At 39.6% G+C, this 18,243-nt stretch overlaps 1 protein-coding gene across 1 annotated transcript in view; it reads left to right on the forward strand.

The window, feature by feature from the left end:
- The first annotated feature begins 2,349 nt into the window (after positions 1-2,349).
- HIF1AN (hypoxia inducible factor 1 subunit alpha inhibitor) overlaps positions 2,350-18,243 on the forward strand; it is a 1,008,741-nt gene continuing 992,847 nt past the window's right edge. Inside the window, exon 1 of the mRNA XM_044056484.1 lies at positions 2,350-2,686. Coding sequence (XP_043912419.1) covers positions 2,559-2,686 — 128 coding nt within the window. The 5' untranslated portion in view covers positions 2,350-2,558. The remainder of the gene's footprint in view (positions 2,687-18,243) is intronic.

Genomic DNA, 18,243 nt, shown 5'->3' on the forward strand with positions numbered 1-18,243 from the left:
AATTGTTTGTCTGACTGAGAAACTGTTTTACAATAATACTTCTGTTACCTTTCATTAACACTACAATTTCCAACCCAGTCTGACTTACTAAAAACAAATAATGTTTATGATGGAAAAAAGGAAAACAAAGTAAGAATGAAAGAAAGAAAAGAGCATTATCTCTCAAATGTCCTTAATTTTCAAGGCCTTTCTTGACTTTGGTTCTAAAATTTGCCAGTTTTCTGCTAAACTCCATGTTTTTATGCCAGAAGAGAAAGTTTTACTGTCTTCAAACTATAATAGCCATAACAGTTACATACTTTGTTCTTCTGAAGTTGTATGCTGCTTCAAATCCTATTATATGAACTTACTAAGTGAATAATATCAATATGCTAAAACTGCCTGTGGTTTTGTATAATTGTCACTAAGTAGTTGTGGCTCTGATTGTGATTCCTGACAATATGTTAAGAGATAACACATTTAAAAAAGTCTTGAGGTTTGCATAGCTTTCAACCTCTTAGCACAAAAAAAGGGACAAAGACCCAAAAATATGGAAAATTTTAAAATATTGCTGTTATAAACTTAGAAAGTTGCTAAAATAAAAGGTCTTGTGTTACCATCCAATTTCTGATGGATATGCAGTCTGAAACTCAAATGCCTGTCATTATTTCGTGAAGTCAGTCCTCACTGATTTGCCACAAAAATCCAGAAAACCACAAATGTTATGAGGAACACACCAAAAATATGAGTTGAAAATCTGGACAGTTGAAACGTAATGGGTTTGAGACAGAGAGAGAGAGAGAGAGAGAGAGGGAGAACCTTAAAGCTGAAAACAAATCTCTTATACACATAGCTTTCAAGCCTGTTAGTCCCAGAATTATGGACAAAGCCAAAAATAACAAAGGGAAGGCTACAAATCAGGTAAACTTTAAGTATTGGTACTATGAACATGGAAAAGTGATAGAATGAAATGGTGTTAGTTAACATGCATTTTCTGAATAAAAAGAACGTTGTAATTGTTATGACTGTGTCACTATTTACCAAGGATAACTAATTATATTTTCTTTAAAACAATCTCCAATTTTAGGGGATATAAAAGCAATATTATGAGCCAAAATCAGGGACTCTAAGAAGTATGGCCTTGCAGAGGGCACGGTGGGGGGGGTATGTCTTGCAGCACCCAAGTTTTATTTAATGCAGCAATGAAACAATGGCTGGCAAGCCAGGTTTTAGCAAACTGTCATTTGTCCGAGGCAGGTCAGCTCAGACTCAGGTTTCAGAGGGGGAAGGGGGAGGTGGGGAACAGGTAGGGACAGGATAGGTCAGAAGGGTTAAGATGTGTTTGGCTGTACTTGGAGGGGATTGGAAAGGCTGGGAAGAAAGCAGATCAGTCTTTTCAGTCTCTACCTTGGCAACTTTTCCCACCCAACCCACCCCTTGTAAAAGCACATGGATAGTTGCCAGTCAGTTTAGGGTAAGGTAGTTAAGGGACCTGGTAACCTGCAAAGGTGATCACATTAGGGATTGAGAAGGAATTTCCTGTTTTTTTCCCCACTGGGATTTTCAGGTTTTCCCCTTCTCCTCTAGGTCAGATAGGTTAGGATAGGTTGTCGCAGTCATGAAAGCAGAAGGCAGGAAAGGTAAGGGAGGCCAAGGTAAGTGAGGAGGAGGTCTCAGAGCTCTTTAGCCGGACCTTCCATGGGCCAGACAGCCCAAGGGATTGTTGCCAGGGGACATAGCCTAGCAATGGCTCCTTGGCAGATTGTAAGGCGGCCCAGAGGAATTCTGAAGAACTGTGAAAAAAAGTTGTTATGATGTGAGTATGATGAATCAGAAGGGGCGGATATCAGCAGTGCTATCTGTTGTCTTACAGGTTTAGAGCAATGCTATGAAATAAAGAAATGGCCTCCCTGACATGCCTGCCTTGCTCACATCTCAAAATAATTGTCTTCTGTTAGAAAATGTCATTGTTAGTAATTCGCAATAAAGACATGGCTGCGGCCATTTAAGCCACCTGATGCCTCTGTGTTTTTATTAAATATGTAACTTTGACAAATTGCTTGTATTAAAGCTCTTCAATTATTTGCTTCAGAACCATCGACAAAGCCTGTATCAGTGGGGGAACAGATGCCCAAAATCAGGAATATTTGTTTAAATTCACCAACAGGTTTTAAACATCGCTTTGCTTCTTATTAACAATAAGTGCGAAACTCTTAATTATTTGGCATTACTGGGTCTATTTGTAATTTTGCCAAAAACGCAAACATTTTTCAGAGGACATTGCAACATGAAGACTGTAAATCAGGCAGCGCTGAGGATTAATAGCTTTGACGCGATGCTTTTCCACGCTAAATTTGTACAGCAGATGGCGCTAAACAGCAGCAAGTTATATTGATGGTTGATAGTTTGTTGTTATATATGTGGTAGTTGAGTAGAAATGTTTTAAGTCTCTTGGTTGTTTACTTTAACTGGACCTGCGGAAGCTTGCTTCAGCAGTGTCTCAGTGTTCTGCCAAACGTTACCTTGTGAACGGTGGCCCAGGAGTCAGCGGGTGGCCATGGGAGACACAGACGGTGTGAATGCCGACCCTGAGCTGCAGAGTTTTGGTTGGAATTCGTCGCAGCTTCGTTCGTACCCATTCTCTTGTCGTCAAATACCGCGATTGTCGCACGCTGACCCGCGGGCTGAGGCCTTCATCGATAATGAGGTAAGGATGGCCCAGTGAACGAAAAGTGTGAACTATAGTACAGACATGCTAGGTTTGTATGTGTATGATCACTTGCTAGAGATTCAGGAACTCTTCTTGATTTCTGAGAAGAGAACAAGTGCTTATCCCAGCTTCCTAGTTGTACTAAATGGGCAGATGGTAAGTTCTGAGACCCAAGAGAGTCAGGTGGAAAGAACGGAGGGTCTCCGATGAACTGTTATTTCAGCTTTACTGTTCTTATTTTGGACTGTTAGTTTTTCATAGTTGTGCATTTGGGTTTTGACAATTAAGTAGATGTTTTGCCATTTAACACTTTTTTTTTTTCTGAAATGTGCAAGTGCCAGTACTTTGTGTTGTTTACATATGGATAGTGATGCTATGAGCTGCTGTTCGTGGTAATGGATAGGAAGGTTATTTGACTGCTGTGTCTTGGTGATCAGCAGTGTTTTATATACATAAACGTACAGATGTTACCGAAACTGTCTTGAGAATAGGGTAGTCACGTATTCTGTGAGTTTGTTGTCGAGATTTTATCTCCAGAGTTTACAGCAAAAAGAATAATCTGGGAAGGTCCTATATTAGAGACGCATACTTATTGATGTGAAAATAGATGGGGAATTCATTTCGAACTTAAGAAATAAGTGTGTAACTCCAGCGAGCGTCATTATTGACGCTTGTAAATCACCCTTTTCTCAAAGAACTTCCAATAAAAAATCGGATTTTAGGAATAAGTGGAGAATTAAATTTTGAGCCAAATTATAGATCCCTAAAAGTTAGGGGTCAGCCGACAGGTAGCGTGTGGCTTTGAGACACAGACATTCTAAATATAGTTTCTGCTCATTTTCATGTTTTAAGGGGGTGTTTCTTTTCACCGCCCCCCCCCCCCCAACCACCTAGCTGGCTTAAAAAGGGAGTGCACTCTTCAAACATAATGAACGGAAAATGTGGTCTGTAAGGGTCTTTTGTAATGTGATCTCATTTAAGTTCCTTTATTTAAAAAAAAACTATGCCAAAAAGTGGATACTTATTACTAAGGTATCGTGCATGGGTGGTAACTGTGCATAAACTGTTTTTGTGAGATCGGGAAAATTCGTGGTACAGTCAGTATTTCTTTCCCCCCAAGTCTTGATTTAAGCATCGTTAACCAACATCGAAATTTTAGTTAGTTTAGGGTGTATAGGCAAACATTTGTAGTGTAATAGCAGGGGTGTAGCCAGTATTTTCAGATTTATGCTCACAGCTACTACACATCTCATCACCATTATGCTGTAACCATCCCATCCTGAAAGTATCAAGAAGTAAAACAAAGCATACACCCACTTTTTTTTTAACAATTGAAATGTTCATCTTTCCCGGAATAGTGCACCCATATGTTCCTGTTTATAATATGGTAACAGACTTTTACTTTTGGAGTTGTAAATTTGACTGATTTTGTTTTGTTACATGCAGATTACCACTGTCATTTCAATATTCATGACTAGCTTTTAGTGTTTGATAGTTCAGCTGAATACATTTTGACCAATGCACTGAACCACACTGCTGCACTATAACAAACTCGTCACTGGAAGTCCATTTACACCATCAAATTAAGCTGCTTGATTGACGTAGGCTCATAAGAAATGTATTTACTTTTTATTTGTTTTTGTATGTCATTCTTCATTTACTTGTTTACCTGCATTGGGCACTGATCAGATTAGGCCATTTCAGAACTAGCTAGGGAGTGTACTGTTTGTCAAGAAAAAAATAACATTTGAAAACTGTTCATTTTCTTATTGAGGCAGTTATAGAAACCATGGATATGTTTGTCTAAGTTTAGAGTTTAATAAATAGAAAGCAGTATTGTTTTAACAAACTATGTACTGATGAATGTAGTATTTAGAAAAGAAAATCTGTTGTAGAACTATATCAGCAAGTGTACTGCTATATTTGAGTTAGATGTTTTTACAGTAATACCTATCTTGTATAATAGTTTGGTATAAGACTTACCCTGGTTTGTATTCCATATATATTTTTTTTAATTACTTGTTGTGACAGTTGCTCTGTGCCCTAAGCCAGTAATCAGGAAGCCTCAATCCTCACCACTGACACAGGTGAGAGGTGGTCACTAAGAACAGGAATGGATTTACACAGCATTTCAAATGCAGCTCTCTGCATCCAACACAGTTTCCCCCAAGAGCACACAGGGAACACACTGCACTGGAACTGGACTCTGTCTCTCCAGATGCCAAACAAGACTCACCTTGGAGCACTGTTTCCCAGCTAAAAGCATCTGACACACACACACACACACACACACACACACACACACACACACACACCTGGGAAAGGCTGATACAGATTCATGCCTTTCTCTGGATTACTGGGTAGCTGCCACCAGAGAAATACTTTAAGGCTCTTACAAGGAATAACCAGTTATTATTGTGTCAAATTAATACTGATATAAATGGTAGTGTGTGATTGAAGCAGTAAGACTTTTCAGAGTGGTCACAGTGACACTGGAAATAAGTACAGGTACTCTTGAAAGGTTAAAGTATTCTCTAAAAGACTAGACACAATGAAAAGGTATAAATTAATGGATAATAAATATCAAAAACATGAAAATACTTGTGTAGTTACAGTAAGTCACAGAAAATACAAAATAACACGGTTGGATAGAATGTCACATACAGAAATATAAATAATACTAAATTAATCTCATGATACTTTTTTGTACGTTAACTAACAAGAAATAGTTAACTCACTTAATATTGCAGTCTGGACTGGCTAATACAGTGGGTCCTCCAAAAGCCCACTTGAGCGCTTTTGGAATGCCTGCCCGCCGGCTGGGATGTGTACTACCTTATCTGGCCTGTTTTTCCTTGTCAAATCTGTGAGGGGAGCAGCTATTGTACTATAATTGGGAACAAACTTCCTATAGTACCTCACTGTCCCGAAGAATGTTCTCACTTGCTTTTTTTTAAGTGGGGTAGGCCACACCTGAATAGCTTCCACTTTGGCAGGTTCTGGCCTGATCTTATCACTCCCCACTCTGTCCCAGGTAAGAGACCTCTGCTATACCCACCTGATACTTAATGGTCAGCCCTGACCTTTGCAGTCTGCCAAGGAACTCCCTGACCTGCTGAGGCTTCATAATGTTAGCATAGTACAGTTTGTGCAGGTTTACCATATAATTATTGTTACTGGACTTCCTTACCACTCTGAAGTGTCCCTGCCAAGTTGCCTGCGGCATATTGTGTCCAACAGGCATGAGCACCATAACCTGTCCCACAGCATATGTTTGGGCTTGAGCATTCCTGTCATACCACTAGATAAACCAAACGCAAACTAAGAAATAGAAGTACGGATCCATAGTAGTAAGATGGTAAAAAAATAATAAATCCAGCACACTCAGGACAACTATAAGTTTAATAAATGAAGCGCTTTTCGTCTGCTAACATGAGCAGACTTCTTCAGACATTATAAAATTGTGTTTTAAGAACTTAAATAGTACCAGGATCTTCGTTGATGTGCATATTAACCAATCAAACAGAAGTTAGCCTGAATTTAAAAGTTAAACACCTGGTCACATTACTATTTAAAAACACCCTGAAAATGATTCATACAAATCTAAAACAGTAATTATAAGTCATACATTACTCATTCTCCACTCTATGCCACACTTATTTTTGGAGGCATCAGAACTTTGGTGGCAGATTAGACTGAATGCCTATGTACTACCTGGGCTGAATGACGGCTGTTCTATTAGTAGTCTGTTAAGTTGAAAAATCTGTCTAGATAATATATTAATTTGCTTGTTTTGTTTTTTTACCTTTTTCTTTTATATTCTTTTATATTTTTTTATATGTATTTTCAGTTTCACTTTTACATATTATGTGTAACTAACTTTTAAATTCAGCTTAGAGTGGAGAATGAGTAATGTGTGATTTATAATTACTGTTTTAGATTTGTATGAATCATTTTCAGGGTGTTTTTAAATAGTAATGTGACCAGGTGTTTAACTTTTAAATTCAGGCTAACTTCTGTTTGATTGGTTAATATGCCCATCAACGAAGATCCTGGTACTATTTAAGTTCTTAAAACAAAATTTTATAATGTCTGAAGAAGTCTGCTCATGTTAGCAGACGAAAAGCGCTTCATTTATTAAACTTATAGTTGTCCTGAGTGTGCTGGATTTATTATTTTTTTACCATCTTACTACTTTGGATCCGTACTTCTAATTCCTGTCATACCAGACCTTTTTCTGCTGTTTAGGCTCCTGCCAGGTTCTCTTGGGCCAATCTCATCAGCTCCTTAAGCTTTGTCCTGAAGTTTAGGATGTATGCCACAAGAGATTCCTTGTGGGATTCATACTTGCTGTCCTACACATCACAAATCAGTTGTAAAGGCCCCCTCACCCTATGCCCATACAGTAACTCGGAGGGCGAAAAACCTGTGGATTCCTGGGGTGCCTCTCTGTATGTAAACAGTAGATCGAGCAAGTATTTATCCCACTCTCTCCTAAACTGGTCTGCAAATGCCCATAGCATGGTCTTAAGTGTGGAGTTTTACATGTCCACAAGGCCAATAGTCTGGGGATGATAGGGGATATTCTTTAGACGTGTCACCCCCACAACACTTCCACGAACAAGCCAGCAGGTCACACAAAATTGGCACCTCTGTCGGTCACGGTTTCTCTCAGGGAAACATACCCTGCTGAAAATCTCTAACAAAACATTTGTCACCTTCTGTGCCTCGATGGAGGACAGAGCCACTGCCTCAGGGTGTCTGGTAGCATAACCTGCTACCATCAAGATATACGTCTTCCTGTGGAACTTGGTACTCAAGAGGCCCCACAATATCCATAGCTATCCTCTGAAATGGATCCTCAAATCATAGGCAGAGGCATCAGTGGAGCTTTGGCCTTGTCTCCTGCCTTGCCTACCTTTTGGTACTGCTCCAAAGCCCTACAGTACTCTGTTGTATCCCTTGCAATCCCAGACCAATAACATTTCCGCACAGTACAATTCTTGGTACACTTTACTGCAAAAAGAATGTCCTGGGCAATGGCTAGAAGTGCTAGATGGTAGGCTTTGAGCATTATCAACTGCTGTATTACATCACCCTCTAGCCTTCCCTCAGGGGTCCATTCTCTGTACAGAAACCCTTTGTTCCAGTATACAGACTCCCCTTTTACCTTGAGCATCAGGTGCCTCCTTAACTACCTCCCTCAAGCCTTGTAAGGTAGGGTCTGAAAGCTGTAACTCTACTTTCATGATCCTTCTCACCTGCTCTTCACAGGAAGTCTAGTATCTTGACAACTGTGCCTCTCTGTCAGCCTGGGTCCACTCACCTTTGTCCTTGCAGTCACCTATCCATCATCAGTACCTACTAACAGCTGTGGATCATTTTGAGGCTCACTGCTACAGTGTAGTTCCCTCCCTAAAGTAACCACATCACCAGCCCCATCTTCAGGCAATAGGGTCAGAGTCCCCCCCCCCCCCCCAGGCTACCAGACCTACCTGCCTGTCTCCATGCCTGACTGAGGTGTAACTACATGCACACAAGGTACTACGTTATCAAAATCATTCCCTGTTAAGACCGCTGCAGGGATATTCTCACACACTTACTGCTTGTTCCCTTTTCCACCCTCCCAGTCAAGGTGAACCCTGGCCAAAGGTATTTGGAATGGGGTCTCTCCTAAAGCTCTGAATGGTGTGGACTGCCCAAGCAAGTACTGCTCTTCTTTAACTACAGCAACCTTCACAATGGTTATGTCAGAGGCTCTGTCTCTCAGCAGTGGTCTACCTTCCATCCACTAAGATAGAATACAGACTCTCTGAGAGCTTGGTACCCCTTTTGTTTCCAGCCAACTTACTGCTGGCACGCTGTTATTCCCACTTAGTGATTCCATCATCTTGTGCTCCCCACTTTGCTTCAGTGGACATTTGTAGGCTACATGGCCCATCTGGTTACATTTAACCATTGATCCTGTCCATGTACTTGAACTAGTGGCTTCTACTGTTACTGGTTCTTGGTTGATTTTAGGCTGCCCAACATGGGTTACTTCATATCCATGTACAGCACTGGGTATTCCCTTCTTGTGCAGTGATGTCCTGGTCGCTAAGTAGAGATCCCCTTTTTCTCCCCAGCTCATCTGCAGAGTTACATTCCCAGTCTGCTATCCAGATTCCCATGTCCTTAGGCAAAGTGCTAAGGGTTTGTTCCCTCAGCAAAAGGTCTACCAGCCTTTCAAAAGTGGTGATCTGACACCCATTCACTTGTCACCAACATAATCACATAGTTTCATCTGCCTTGTGTCTGTGCTCGTGAAACTTTTTCCTGTAAGCGTCAGGTGTTAAAATAGGCTAGCAAACTTTCTTACTTTTTTCGTAATTTAAGTCCGTATCAGACAATTTAGAAAAAGCAGTTACAGCCTTAATTTGGAATAAGGGGGTCAGGAACTCATGGTCAACATCATACTGTTCACATACTCTCTTCACATATTTGAACAACACTATCAAAATCAGTATCCTCTCTAAATTGTGGAAGAAATTTACAGATTATTGCTTCTGGGGACCAGTTACTCCCTTCCCCATTACCTCCATGACCCTGTCAGAGAGGCAGTATCTCCTTTTCATGCTGTTGCCGCTTCTCCTTTTCTTCAGCCTCCAAGCACTGCAGTTTCTCTTTGGTTTCCAAATGTTTGGCCTCCAGTTCATGCTCACACTGCTTCTTCTTCTTCAGACTCCAATTTGTCTCTCTAACTCCAGATGGATTTTAAGTCCTCTGAGGAAAAGATGAACTGGCCTTTTTCCAAAGGCTGCACATTCCCTTCACTGGACTGGCTGTCTCCCTGTATGCTGGACTGTGCTGCGATTAAGACTGAAATCTTATCTTTAGTCAGGTTGGCATGTTTTGGCTTTGCACACCTTGGCCAACTTGTTCTTTGTCTGCTTGCTATAATCTTCTGTTGACATCTTTGCCTGCTTCCCTGACTAAACTAATTAACAAAAATAAAACTGATGTGAAACTCTGTTTACCTTGTGGCTGTTGAGTACACTGAACTTCAGTGACCACTGCTTACAGGCTACTGAAGTTCATTTAAAATGCCACTGATTATGTGATGGCCCCCTCTTTACCCCGAGCTAGTAATCAAGGGGCCTCAATCCTCACCGTTGACACCAGTGAAAGGTAGTCACTAAGAACAGGAATGGCTTTGTACAGTATTTCAAATGCAGCTCTCTGCATCCAACACAGTTTCCCCCAAGAGCACACACGGAGCTTGCTGCATTGGGACTGGAGACTGTCTTTCCAGGTCCCAAACAAGACCCACTTTGGAGCACTGTGTCTCCCTTCCACGTGTCTGGCACCTACAATTGAATGTGATTGTTTTACACACACTTACCTGCTTACCCTGGGAATGGCTGACACAGATTCACCAAATGTGTCCCCTGTCTCCAGATTACAGGGTAGCTGCCGCCATTCAAATACTCTAAGGCTGTTACAAGGGGTAACTAATTATACTTCCTAGTGTGAGCGAAGCAGTAAGGCTTTTCGGAGTGGCCACAGTGGCACTGAAATGAGCACAGGTACTCTTGAGACGTTTAAAAGTATTCCCTAAAGTACCAGCTATAATGAAAAGGTATAAAAATATTTAATAATAGATAATAAAAATAGAAAACAGGAAAGTACTTGATATTTATTTACAATACACCAGAGGTTTTCAGTCACAGGAAATGTAAAATAAGTTTGATATCTATTAATATCACAGTACTTTTCTTAACTAAGCTAAAGAGAAACTGTCCCTAGTTATCTCACTTAATATCACAAGGCAAGATGTACTGCTGAGATGCTCACTTCCAGTACTCCACACACTGAACTTAACAACTGAACTGACAGCTGGCATATATTTTTTTTTTATATCTGATTCCAAAGAACAGCAAAAACTAACAAATTGCTGCTGCAGAGTTCTATCCTTCAGCTGGTTATAGAATTGCATCACATCTAGTCACCTGATTCTGGCATCGTTCACAATCGGAACTCTTAAGATTCTGTTGCAGCATTTTTTAGCATAAGCAGCTTTTACAAATACATTTTTAATACAAACATCTGTACGAATTAATGTGATAGTCAAATGGCATAAGATTATTTACAAAACTTCAGCCAATCATGCTGGTAAATGCCACACATGCACTGCCCCACTTCTGGTACAGCTGGCAATACCTTACGTCACACTTGCTTACCCGTTTTAATAAACGCTTTAGAGTATTTACATGCCAGTGATATCAGCTTTTCTAAGCATATCTGGTGGTTTTAATGCTGCCATGCCATTCCAGATTCTGTTTCTAGCACATGCATATTAATGTTTCTTGTATTTTGTTGAAAAAAGGTGTGAAAACATTCTGGCTAGATGTGCTGCTGGAGATGCCATTACTTTGTAATACTCATCCCATCTGTTCCCTGTTGCGGTACTACACCATGTCATTCTTTTGTAAGGTCCTGACTTTTTCCGAAGACGTTTCGCTAAACTGCTCAAGTTGGTATCCTTGCTCTTCCTCGAGGAGAAGTACTAAATTTGCTTGGCAGACTTGAGCTGTCTTGACATACCTAAATACCGGGTTTTGTTTTCTGTTGTATATGACTAGACTCACAAGTCTAGTTATTGTAAGCTTATAGTGAAATGCATCCTTTGAATAAAATTGTACTATTGTGATTACATTGTATGTTTAATCCTTACCAACAGACTAAAAAATACTACCATTAATAGGGGATGGCTGGCATTATTTTAAATAAGCAAACATAAGATAACAGCATTAAAATTATTATTTTAATAATTATGCTAATAATAAATGAGCTCAGTAATTAGCCCAGATTTAGATTTTGTTAGCCAGGAACAATATGCAGGTTTGTGCGTAGTGTATATATAATTTTTTTTATCATCTTTTCAGAATTCATTTTTGTCTGTTTAATTATGATTTATTTTTTCGGTCAGTCAGAATTATCATGGTCATGAGTCAAGGTTGTCCTTGTCTTCCTTATTATTAAGCCAGTTGCATATAACTTAATTTATTTTAAATCATACTACATCTTTATCATTATATTTCCAAGATTTGCTGCTGATACACTATTAATGACAGATATTGATTTTCTTCACAAATATATATATAAAAAAACGCATTAAACTATTTTCCATAAAATATATATAATAGACTCGTTTTAAGTAATAGTTTGACATGGCTGTAAACCGTAGTAATCCATGAGACTTTGCTAACTATGTACAAAAATTTGGTTATTTCACATTATTCATTTTAGTATTTACACCAGAATGTAGAGTGTCTAAATTAAAGAAAAATAAGCTTGAAAACCTAGACATATAATCTTTTGGAATCCAATGGTAAGAAAGATTAAATGGATTATTTAATGGGCAAATGTGATTTTGATATGGACAACTGGTAAGTACAAATCTGTAGATGATTTTAATCTCTACAGGTGATTAAGCGTCGGCTAGAATTAAAAGGCAACAATGGGATTCTGTTATTAAATGCTGAACTTCTCTGTCCTTTTTCTCCCTGTTTCTTTCCCTGCTATGAATAAACACACAATTTTTTAAATATTTAAAATTTACTAAGTGTATTGTGGTGGTTTCACCTTTTTTTTTTTTTCCGCCCTGAAAGTCTACAATTCATTGAGATCATAAAGACCACTGAATACAGGTAGTTTTCTGGACAATTCTGTCTGCAAACTGACCACCATGACCGTCCTAAAAACCCATTCGTATTGTGATGTCACAGCTCCCTGGTCCTTCCCCTACCCGTCCAGAAAGTAAAGGCTAGAACAAGGAAACAGTACATGAGTCGAGGCTCCTGATGTGAGCTGTCAATCACAGAAGGTAACCCCTCAAATTACCCTTAGCAGTTTGACAGCTAGGGAAGTTAGGTGTGAAGGGGGATGGGAGGCAAGTCAAAGTAGAATTAGGCTTCACAAAAGAACTGCAGTTTAGCCATTCTAAAAAGAAGCAGCAGTAAAAAGCACTTTGAAAGTTTGTTCTGTGGCATTGACATGAAATGTTACTGCTGTCTTTTCAGTCAGTTTTACGTATGTGCATGTAAAAATCCATGCCGTGACAGGAGCTTTAGGAAGAGAGAGGCCTGCGTGATGTAACTTTTTACAAACGAGCACTGCATTGTGGGATACATGGAGGCAGACTAAATCAGAATTACTTCAAGATGCCAGCCCCATGTGATCAGACAAAGAAATTACATATAAAAATATTTAAATCTGGAAGTGGCCCCAGAATGGTGTTGAAATGTAGAAATACCAAACCATGATGAAATAAATGTGTTTTGAGTATGTTGGTGTGGTTCTCCTTTAAGGAGACTATCCAATCCATTCTTTGTTTTTCTTGACCAACATCAAAAAACAAGTGTTGAGGCAATATTTATGTAAAATAATACACATTTTAAATCAAATAGAACTGTTGGAATTGTGCTTTACAAACAAAATGTTCGACAAAATTACCATAGATTAAAGATGATGATTTCAAATGCACTTCATTTTTGTTTTGGAGGTTGTGCTCATGGAAATGTCTATCATTTTTCCACTCCACAAAGAATTGCAATAGTATGTCGAAAGGAAGGTGTTAGATGTTGAAGTTGTAACTCCTTTATCAGCGCACATTAACTCCATATGTCTTATGACACTAAAGTTTGGCAGCCTTTTTTTTGCGGGGCAAACATCAGTGTTTATTTTATTTTTGCAAGCATTGTGGTCAAATTTTTTATTAATTAAAACTTTTGGTGGTTCTGGTTAACTTTCCAGTTCCTGGGTATGTGTACTCAGTCTCCAATCCCACTTCTCTGGAAATTTATTAACTGTAGCCCAGAAGATAACTGCAAAGGATTGGAAAAACAAAGTCATGGCTTCATACTGTTGTCAAAAAATGGCAGATGAAACCACAGTGACAACAGAATATATTCACTGGTTTAAATTGATATTATTAAGAGAAATGTTAATCTGTGTTCTATGATCAGCTTGTATTGTTTGGCTGTTAAGTGATTTCATAGTAATGTGTATAGTAAAAACTGGTGTATTTCTGTATTTATTCTCATTAGGGGCAATGTGTAATTATTGACCATGGGATGGGTGAGGCCAAATGTGTAATTATTGACCATGGGATGGGTGAGGCCAATCTTTAACCAAATGGGTTAGGTTAATTTGAGTGTTAAAAGGGAAATTGGATAGTCTTAAAATGGCCTGCAAGGGCTGCTAGCCTAGTAATTCCTGTAAACCCACATAGTTGTATAGTTCATTTTATTGGAGTGGTTGCTACTGTATGTAAAATTGCATTTAAAAACAAACAATTATCACATTGCTGCTTCTTTGTGTTCTATTAATTTATTGCATTTCCCCTAGTATGTTACCACCTTTTTGGTTGCAAGGCCTAATACCAGTAATCCTTCAACTGTTAGAAAAAAGTGCCAGTTTTCTAAAGTGACTTTTTTTTCGCTAGTAGTGTCTAAAAACTATAGTCCTGAATTATTCCTTTCAAATAAATATAATACGAGTAATTTATAATGCATCCAGACATTGTGCGAACCAAACTCCTGCCATTACTGTCTAGCTCTTTTAGGGCATAACCCTAACAACTGGGTTGCAAGGAAGGAGCCCAAATTCTGGACACCTTTTTAGCATCTCGTGCTCACAACACTCCCGGTCAACAAATGTAAATAAATAAAATAGTACATCTGCAATTGCAGTACATTTGACATCCACCTAACTGACGACTAATGCTATATTGGGAAAACTGGCATGCCACAATTTCTTTATTTTTTACTGTAAAATTGTGGATGAGACAGAGCTTCTGGTGTGGCAAGTATCAACACTTTCTGCAATTGCTGAACACCAACTCGCCAAGGTCTGTTTTTCCAGTCTGAAGTAAAATACCCAGCAGAAAATTAGCTCGTATGATAAATTTTGTGCTGGCACCCAGTTAGGTGTGCGTGGTTTGCCTTGACTTTTTTAACTAAGCAGTCCTTATCTAAGAATTGCTATTGATTTTCAAAAGAGCAAAACTGTAACTGGTAGGGGTAGAAGGTAAAGGTTGCAGTTGGAATATAATGGCTGCAGTGACATGGGTGGAAAGATTGCTGTTTGGGTGATGCTGTAGGTTCATTAGAAAGTAAATGAGTATGGTTTTATAATGGTTTAAAGTTGAATTTAATTCTGAAGCTGAGAATTCTGGCATTCTAGGAGGAAATATTTTATTTATTTTATCACTAAGGTTTAGATTTAATAGGTTTATAGGTGTATACTAAGCTAACTGCCACTAGGGCCCTTATAAGCCTGTCTCTGCAACCGAAATGTGACCCACAAATTTATATAGGTGGTAATTTACTGACTGTCTCTATCCATCAGAGACATGGGAGCCAGACTGGAGTAAATTTCTGATTTCCCCTTCAGTTGGTCCAGTTTGCGCTGAAATAGGGATAGGGAGGAGCTCTGCTTGACTTTGATGGGGAGCTTGTTCCAGAGAATGGGAATTCTCTGAGAAACGTATATCTCGCCAACATGCTCTATGTAAATCGCAGACAATTTTATGTCTTTTAATGTAGTAGTTCTGATGCTGTTTTGTGGATGTGCAAAAGGTTCATCAAAAGAGGATCCAGGGATGCCTTGTATTCCAAGCAAACAGGCTCTTTCCAGAATTCTGTATGGTACAGAGTAAAGACGCTGCTTTGAAGCAGTCCGCATAGGACATTGTGTTTAATCCATTTATTATTTTTGTAAGGAACCTTTGTTTATGTTTGAATTGCTGCATGTCTGATCAGGTACATGCCAAACTGGGTATTGTAATCTATGACTGGGTCTGATGAGGGCCAAGTACAGTGGTATGATTACCTCTGTGGACCTAGAAGTCATGCCCTTGCTTATATGTTGAGCAACATCGGATTTTCTTACTACCTTGGACATGTTATCTACATGACTTCCCAGATCCCGGATTAGTGAATCAACTTTTTAGGGCGTTTTATTGACACAGTTACCTAGAAAGGTAGACTTCACAAAAGGTACTGTAATGCATCTCTTGGTATTGAGTTTTAAGCCATGACCTTGGCATGAAGCATTTGTCTGTATTGGACTTTCCTAAAGGGTGTTCTTATATTGGGGGGGGGGGGGGGTATTTAGTGATTGCTTTCAGTTTGCAGTCATCTGAACTTGGTTAGCCAAAGGCTTTTGACACTGGCTTTGACATTCGAGAAGTAGATGCTAAAGAGGAGTGGGCTTAATGCAGATCCCCTGGGGGGACTCCACTGGTGACCAGCCTTTTTGTGGAGGTGGCCTTACTTGGTTCTAACCTCTTGGGGTGTATCAGCAAGCCAGTTGGCTATCTGGCATGTTGTAAAGGGTTTATACCTCGTTCCGTGGTGGAACTGCGGTAGCGTTGTCGCCTCACAGTAAGACGCTGTCCGGTTTGATTCTCAGCTAGAGCATCTTCTGCGTGGAGACGTGCGTGAATGGGCATACCTTCGTTGAAGGTTGTGCGTCGGCTGGTAACTCGGCACGTAAAAATCAACTGCCAATCATTAGCAGACCGGAGTTCCGCTGTGGCGACCTCTAACAGGGAAAAGCCGAAAGACACAACAACAACCTCGTTCCGTAAGTTTGTTGAGACTGTCACAGTAGGGTATTGTATCAAATGCTTCGTGCAGATCTAGGTAGGTAGTGTGCTATTACTTCAGTGACTTTTTTTCAAAGTCCGCCAGATTCAGTAAGCATGACCTTCCATTGAGAAAGCCAAACTGGGATGGATCCAGTGTCTGCAGATTTCCCTTCTTTGTTGATATTTTCCATGGCTTTACAAGTAAGACTAGTCAGATCTAATGGGTGTTTTAATTTTCAGGATCTGAACATCCTGCCTTATGAAGGCAGATGACTGTCATGGTCCTCCATTCACATGGCACAAAACTTGTTTTAAGACTACAGTTAAACATTCAGGGATCCAAATGTGTTCATATTTAGACTATTCTGGAGGCATCCTGTGATGTTATTGGGGCTCATTGAGGCTGTGTTCTTGGCTGAGTGCAGCCTGTGCATGCTCCTTTGTTATAGTTGGAGAGGTCCTGTTTGAGGGTATTTTTATGGGCATGGTTACTGGTGGGGATGAGGGTAAAGTTAGAACTGAATTTGTCTAACAGGTTTATTGTATTGCCAGGCTCAGTGAATGTGGTACCACTAACCACCAGTTTTGTGTGTTGCTGTATGCTTCCCTTGAGGATTTTGATGTAGCTGGTTTTTGATATAGCTGTAGAAGGCCTTATAGTTTATCTTTCACTTGGGAGGCTATCTTAACCTCAACATTGGCTTTGCTTGACCTAATTAGCCTTTTTTACTTTTAATAAGAGAATTTCTATCTTTATGAGAAGTTTCTTTCTTGATTCTTGCCATATTTGTTTTTCCCGATGTCCCCAAGGCGGTTTGTTTTTTGGTCTGGGCTTGCTTCTGGTAGTTACAGCACCTTCTGTGCAGCCATTGATATGATTTTCGAGTTTTCTGAGAAAAATTCAGCATTTCCTGTGTTTGCAGGGGTATTGAATTTAAACCAACCCTTACTTTATAAGAGATAATTTGTTTTGGATACTTCCTAAGGTGGTGTTGGTTTTAATGGGGATTACAGAGTTGGTTTTGCTTTCAAAGGAGACAGCATTATGGTTGGACCTTACCAGTGAGGATGAGACACTGAGGGTGCAGCATTCTCCCATATTTGTAAGCATGAGGTCCAGTATGTCAGAGCCTCTAGCAGGCTATTAAGTCAATAGTGCGTGCATTTATAAAGTCCAGAAGTGTCTCTGCCTGTATATTTGAGGCTGCATAGACTTTCCAATCTATAGAAGGGTAATTAGTCTCCCATGAATAGGAAGTTGGGTTGGTGGATTAGTGTATCCAGTAGGTCCAAGTATGCATTGTGAGTTTTTTGGGACATGAAGGGTGACCTATAGTTGGCTTAGGATATAGTACTGTTTTTGTCTCTGTTCTGCATGTGGAGGAATTCCAACACATCATTCTGTTTGACTTTAGAGATACGTGCTTGCCATTAATGTATATTAAGACACTTCTTTAGCCCTTCTCTGTGTATCTCCTGGTCTCAAAGTGAGGAAGACACTGAAACCTTGCACTGCTGGGGTACTGTCTGCTGTTTTGAACTCTGTCTTGGTAACTGCACAGATGTGTATTTTCTCGAATGCAAGGAAGCCCTTTTTTTAAATTTTTTTTTTCAGTTGAGTTGATTTTGCTGTCTTGGTAGGTATTTCAATTTGGCATTGCCTAAAAATGGCATTATGGGGTGGATAAATTTTGAGTTTGTATTCAAAAGCCTAGAGTGGGTAGGTGCTGACCATCCTTGGCAAAGTAACATGGTCCGTAAACCATGTCCTCCCAAGCTGACAAATGTTGGATCCCCTTAGAATGACACTAGAAAGACAACCAAGTGTTTGAAATTGGTCATTTTTTTGCTCTCATTGTGGCATTGTCCTCTGATGATAATGTGCTGCTCAGTGCTAGGCTTATACCACCCTGAGGCCCAT

This window comes from Protopterus annectens, chromosome 14.part0 (assembly GCF_019279795.1).
Source record: "Protopterus annectens isolate FY-2018-M chromosome 14.part0, PAN1.0, whole genome shotgun sequence".
Classification (NCBI taxonomy): Eukaryota; Metazoa; Chordata; order Ceratodontiformes; family Protopteridae; genus Protopterus; species Protopterus annectens.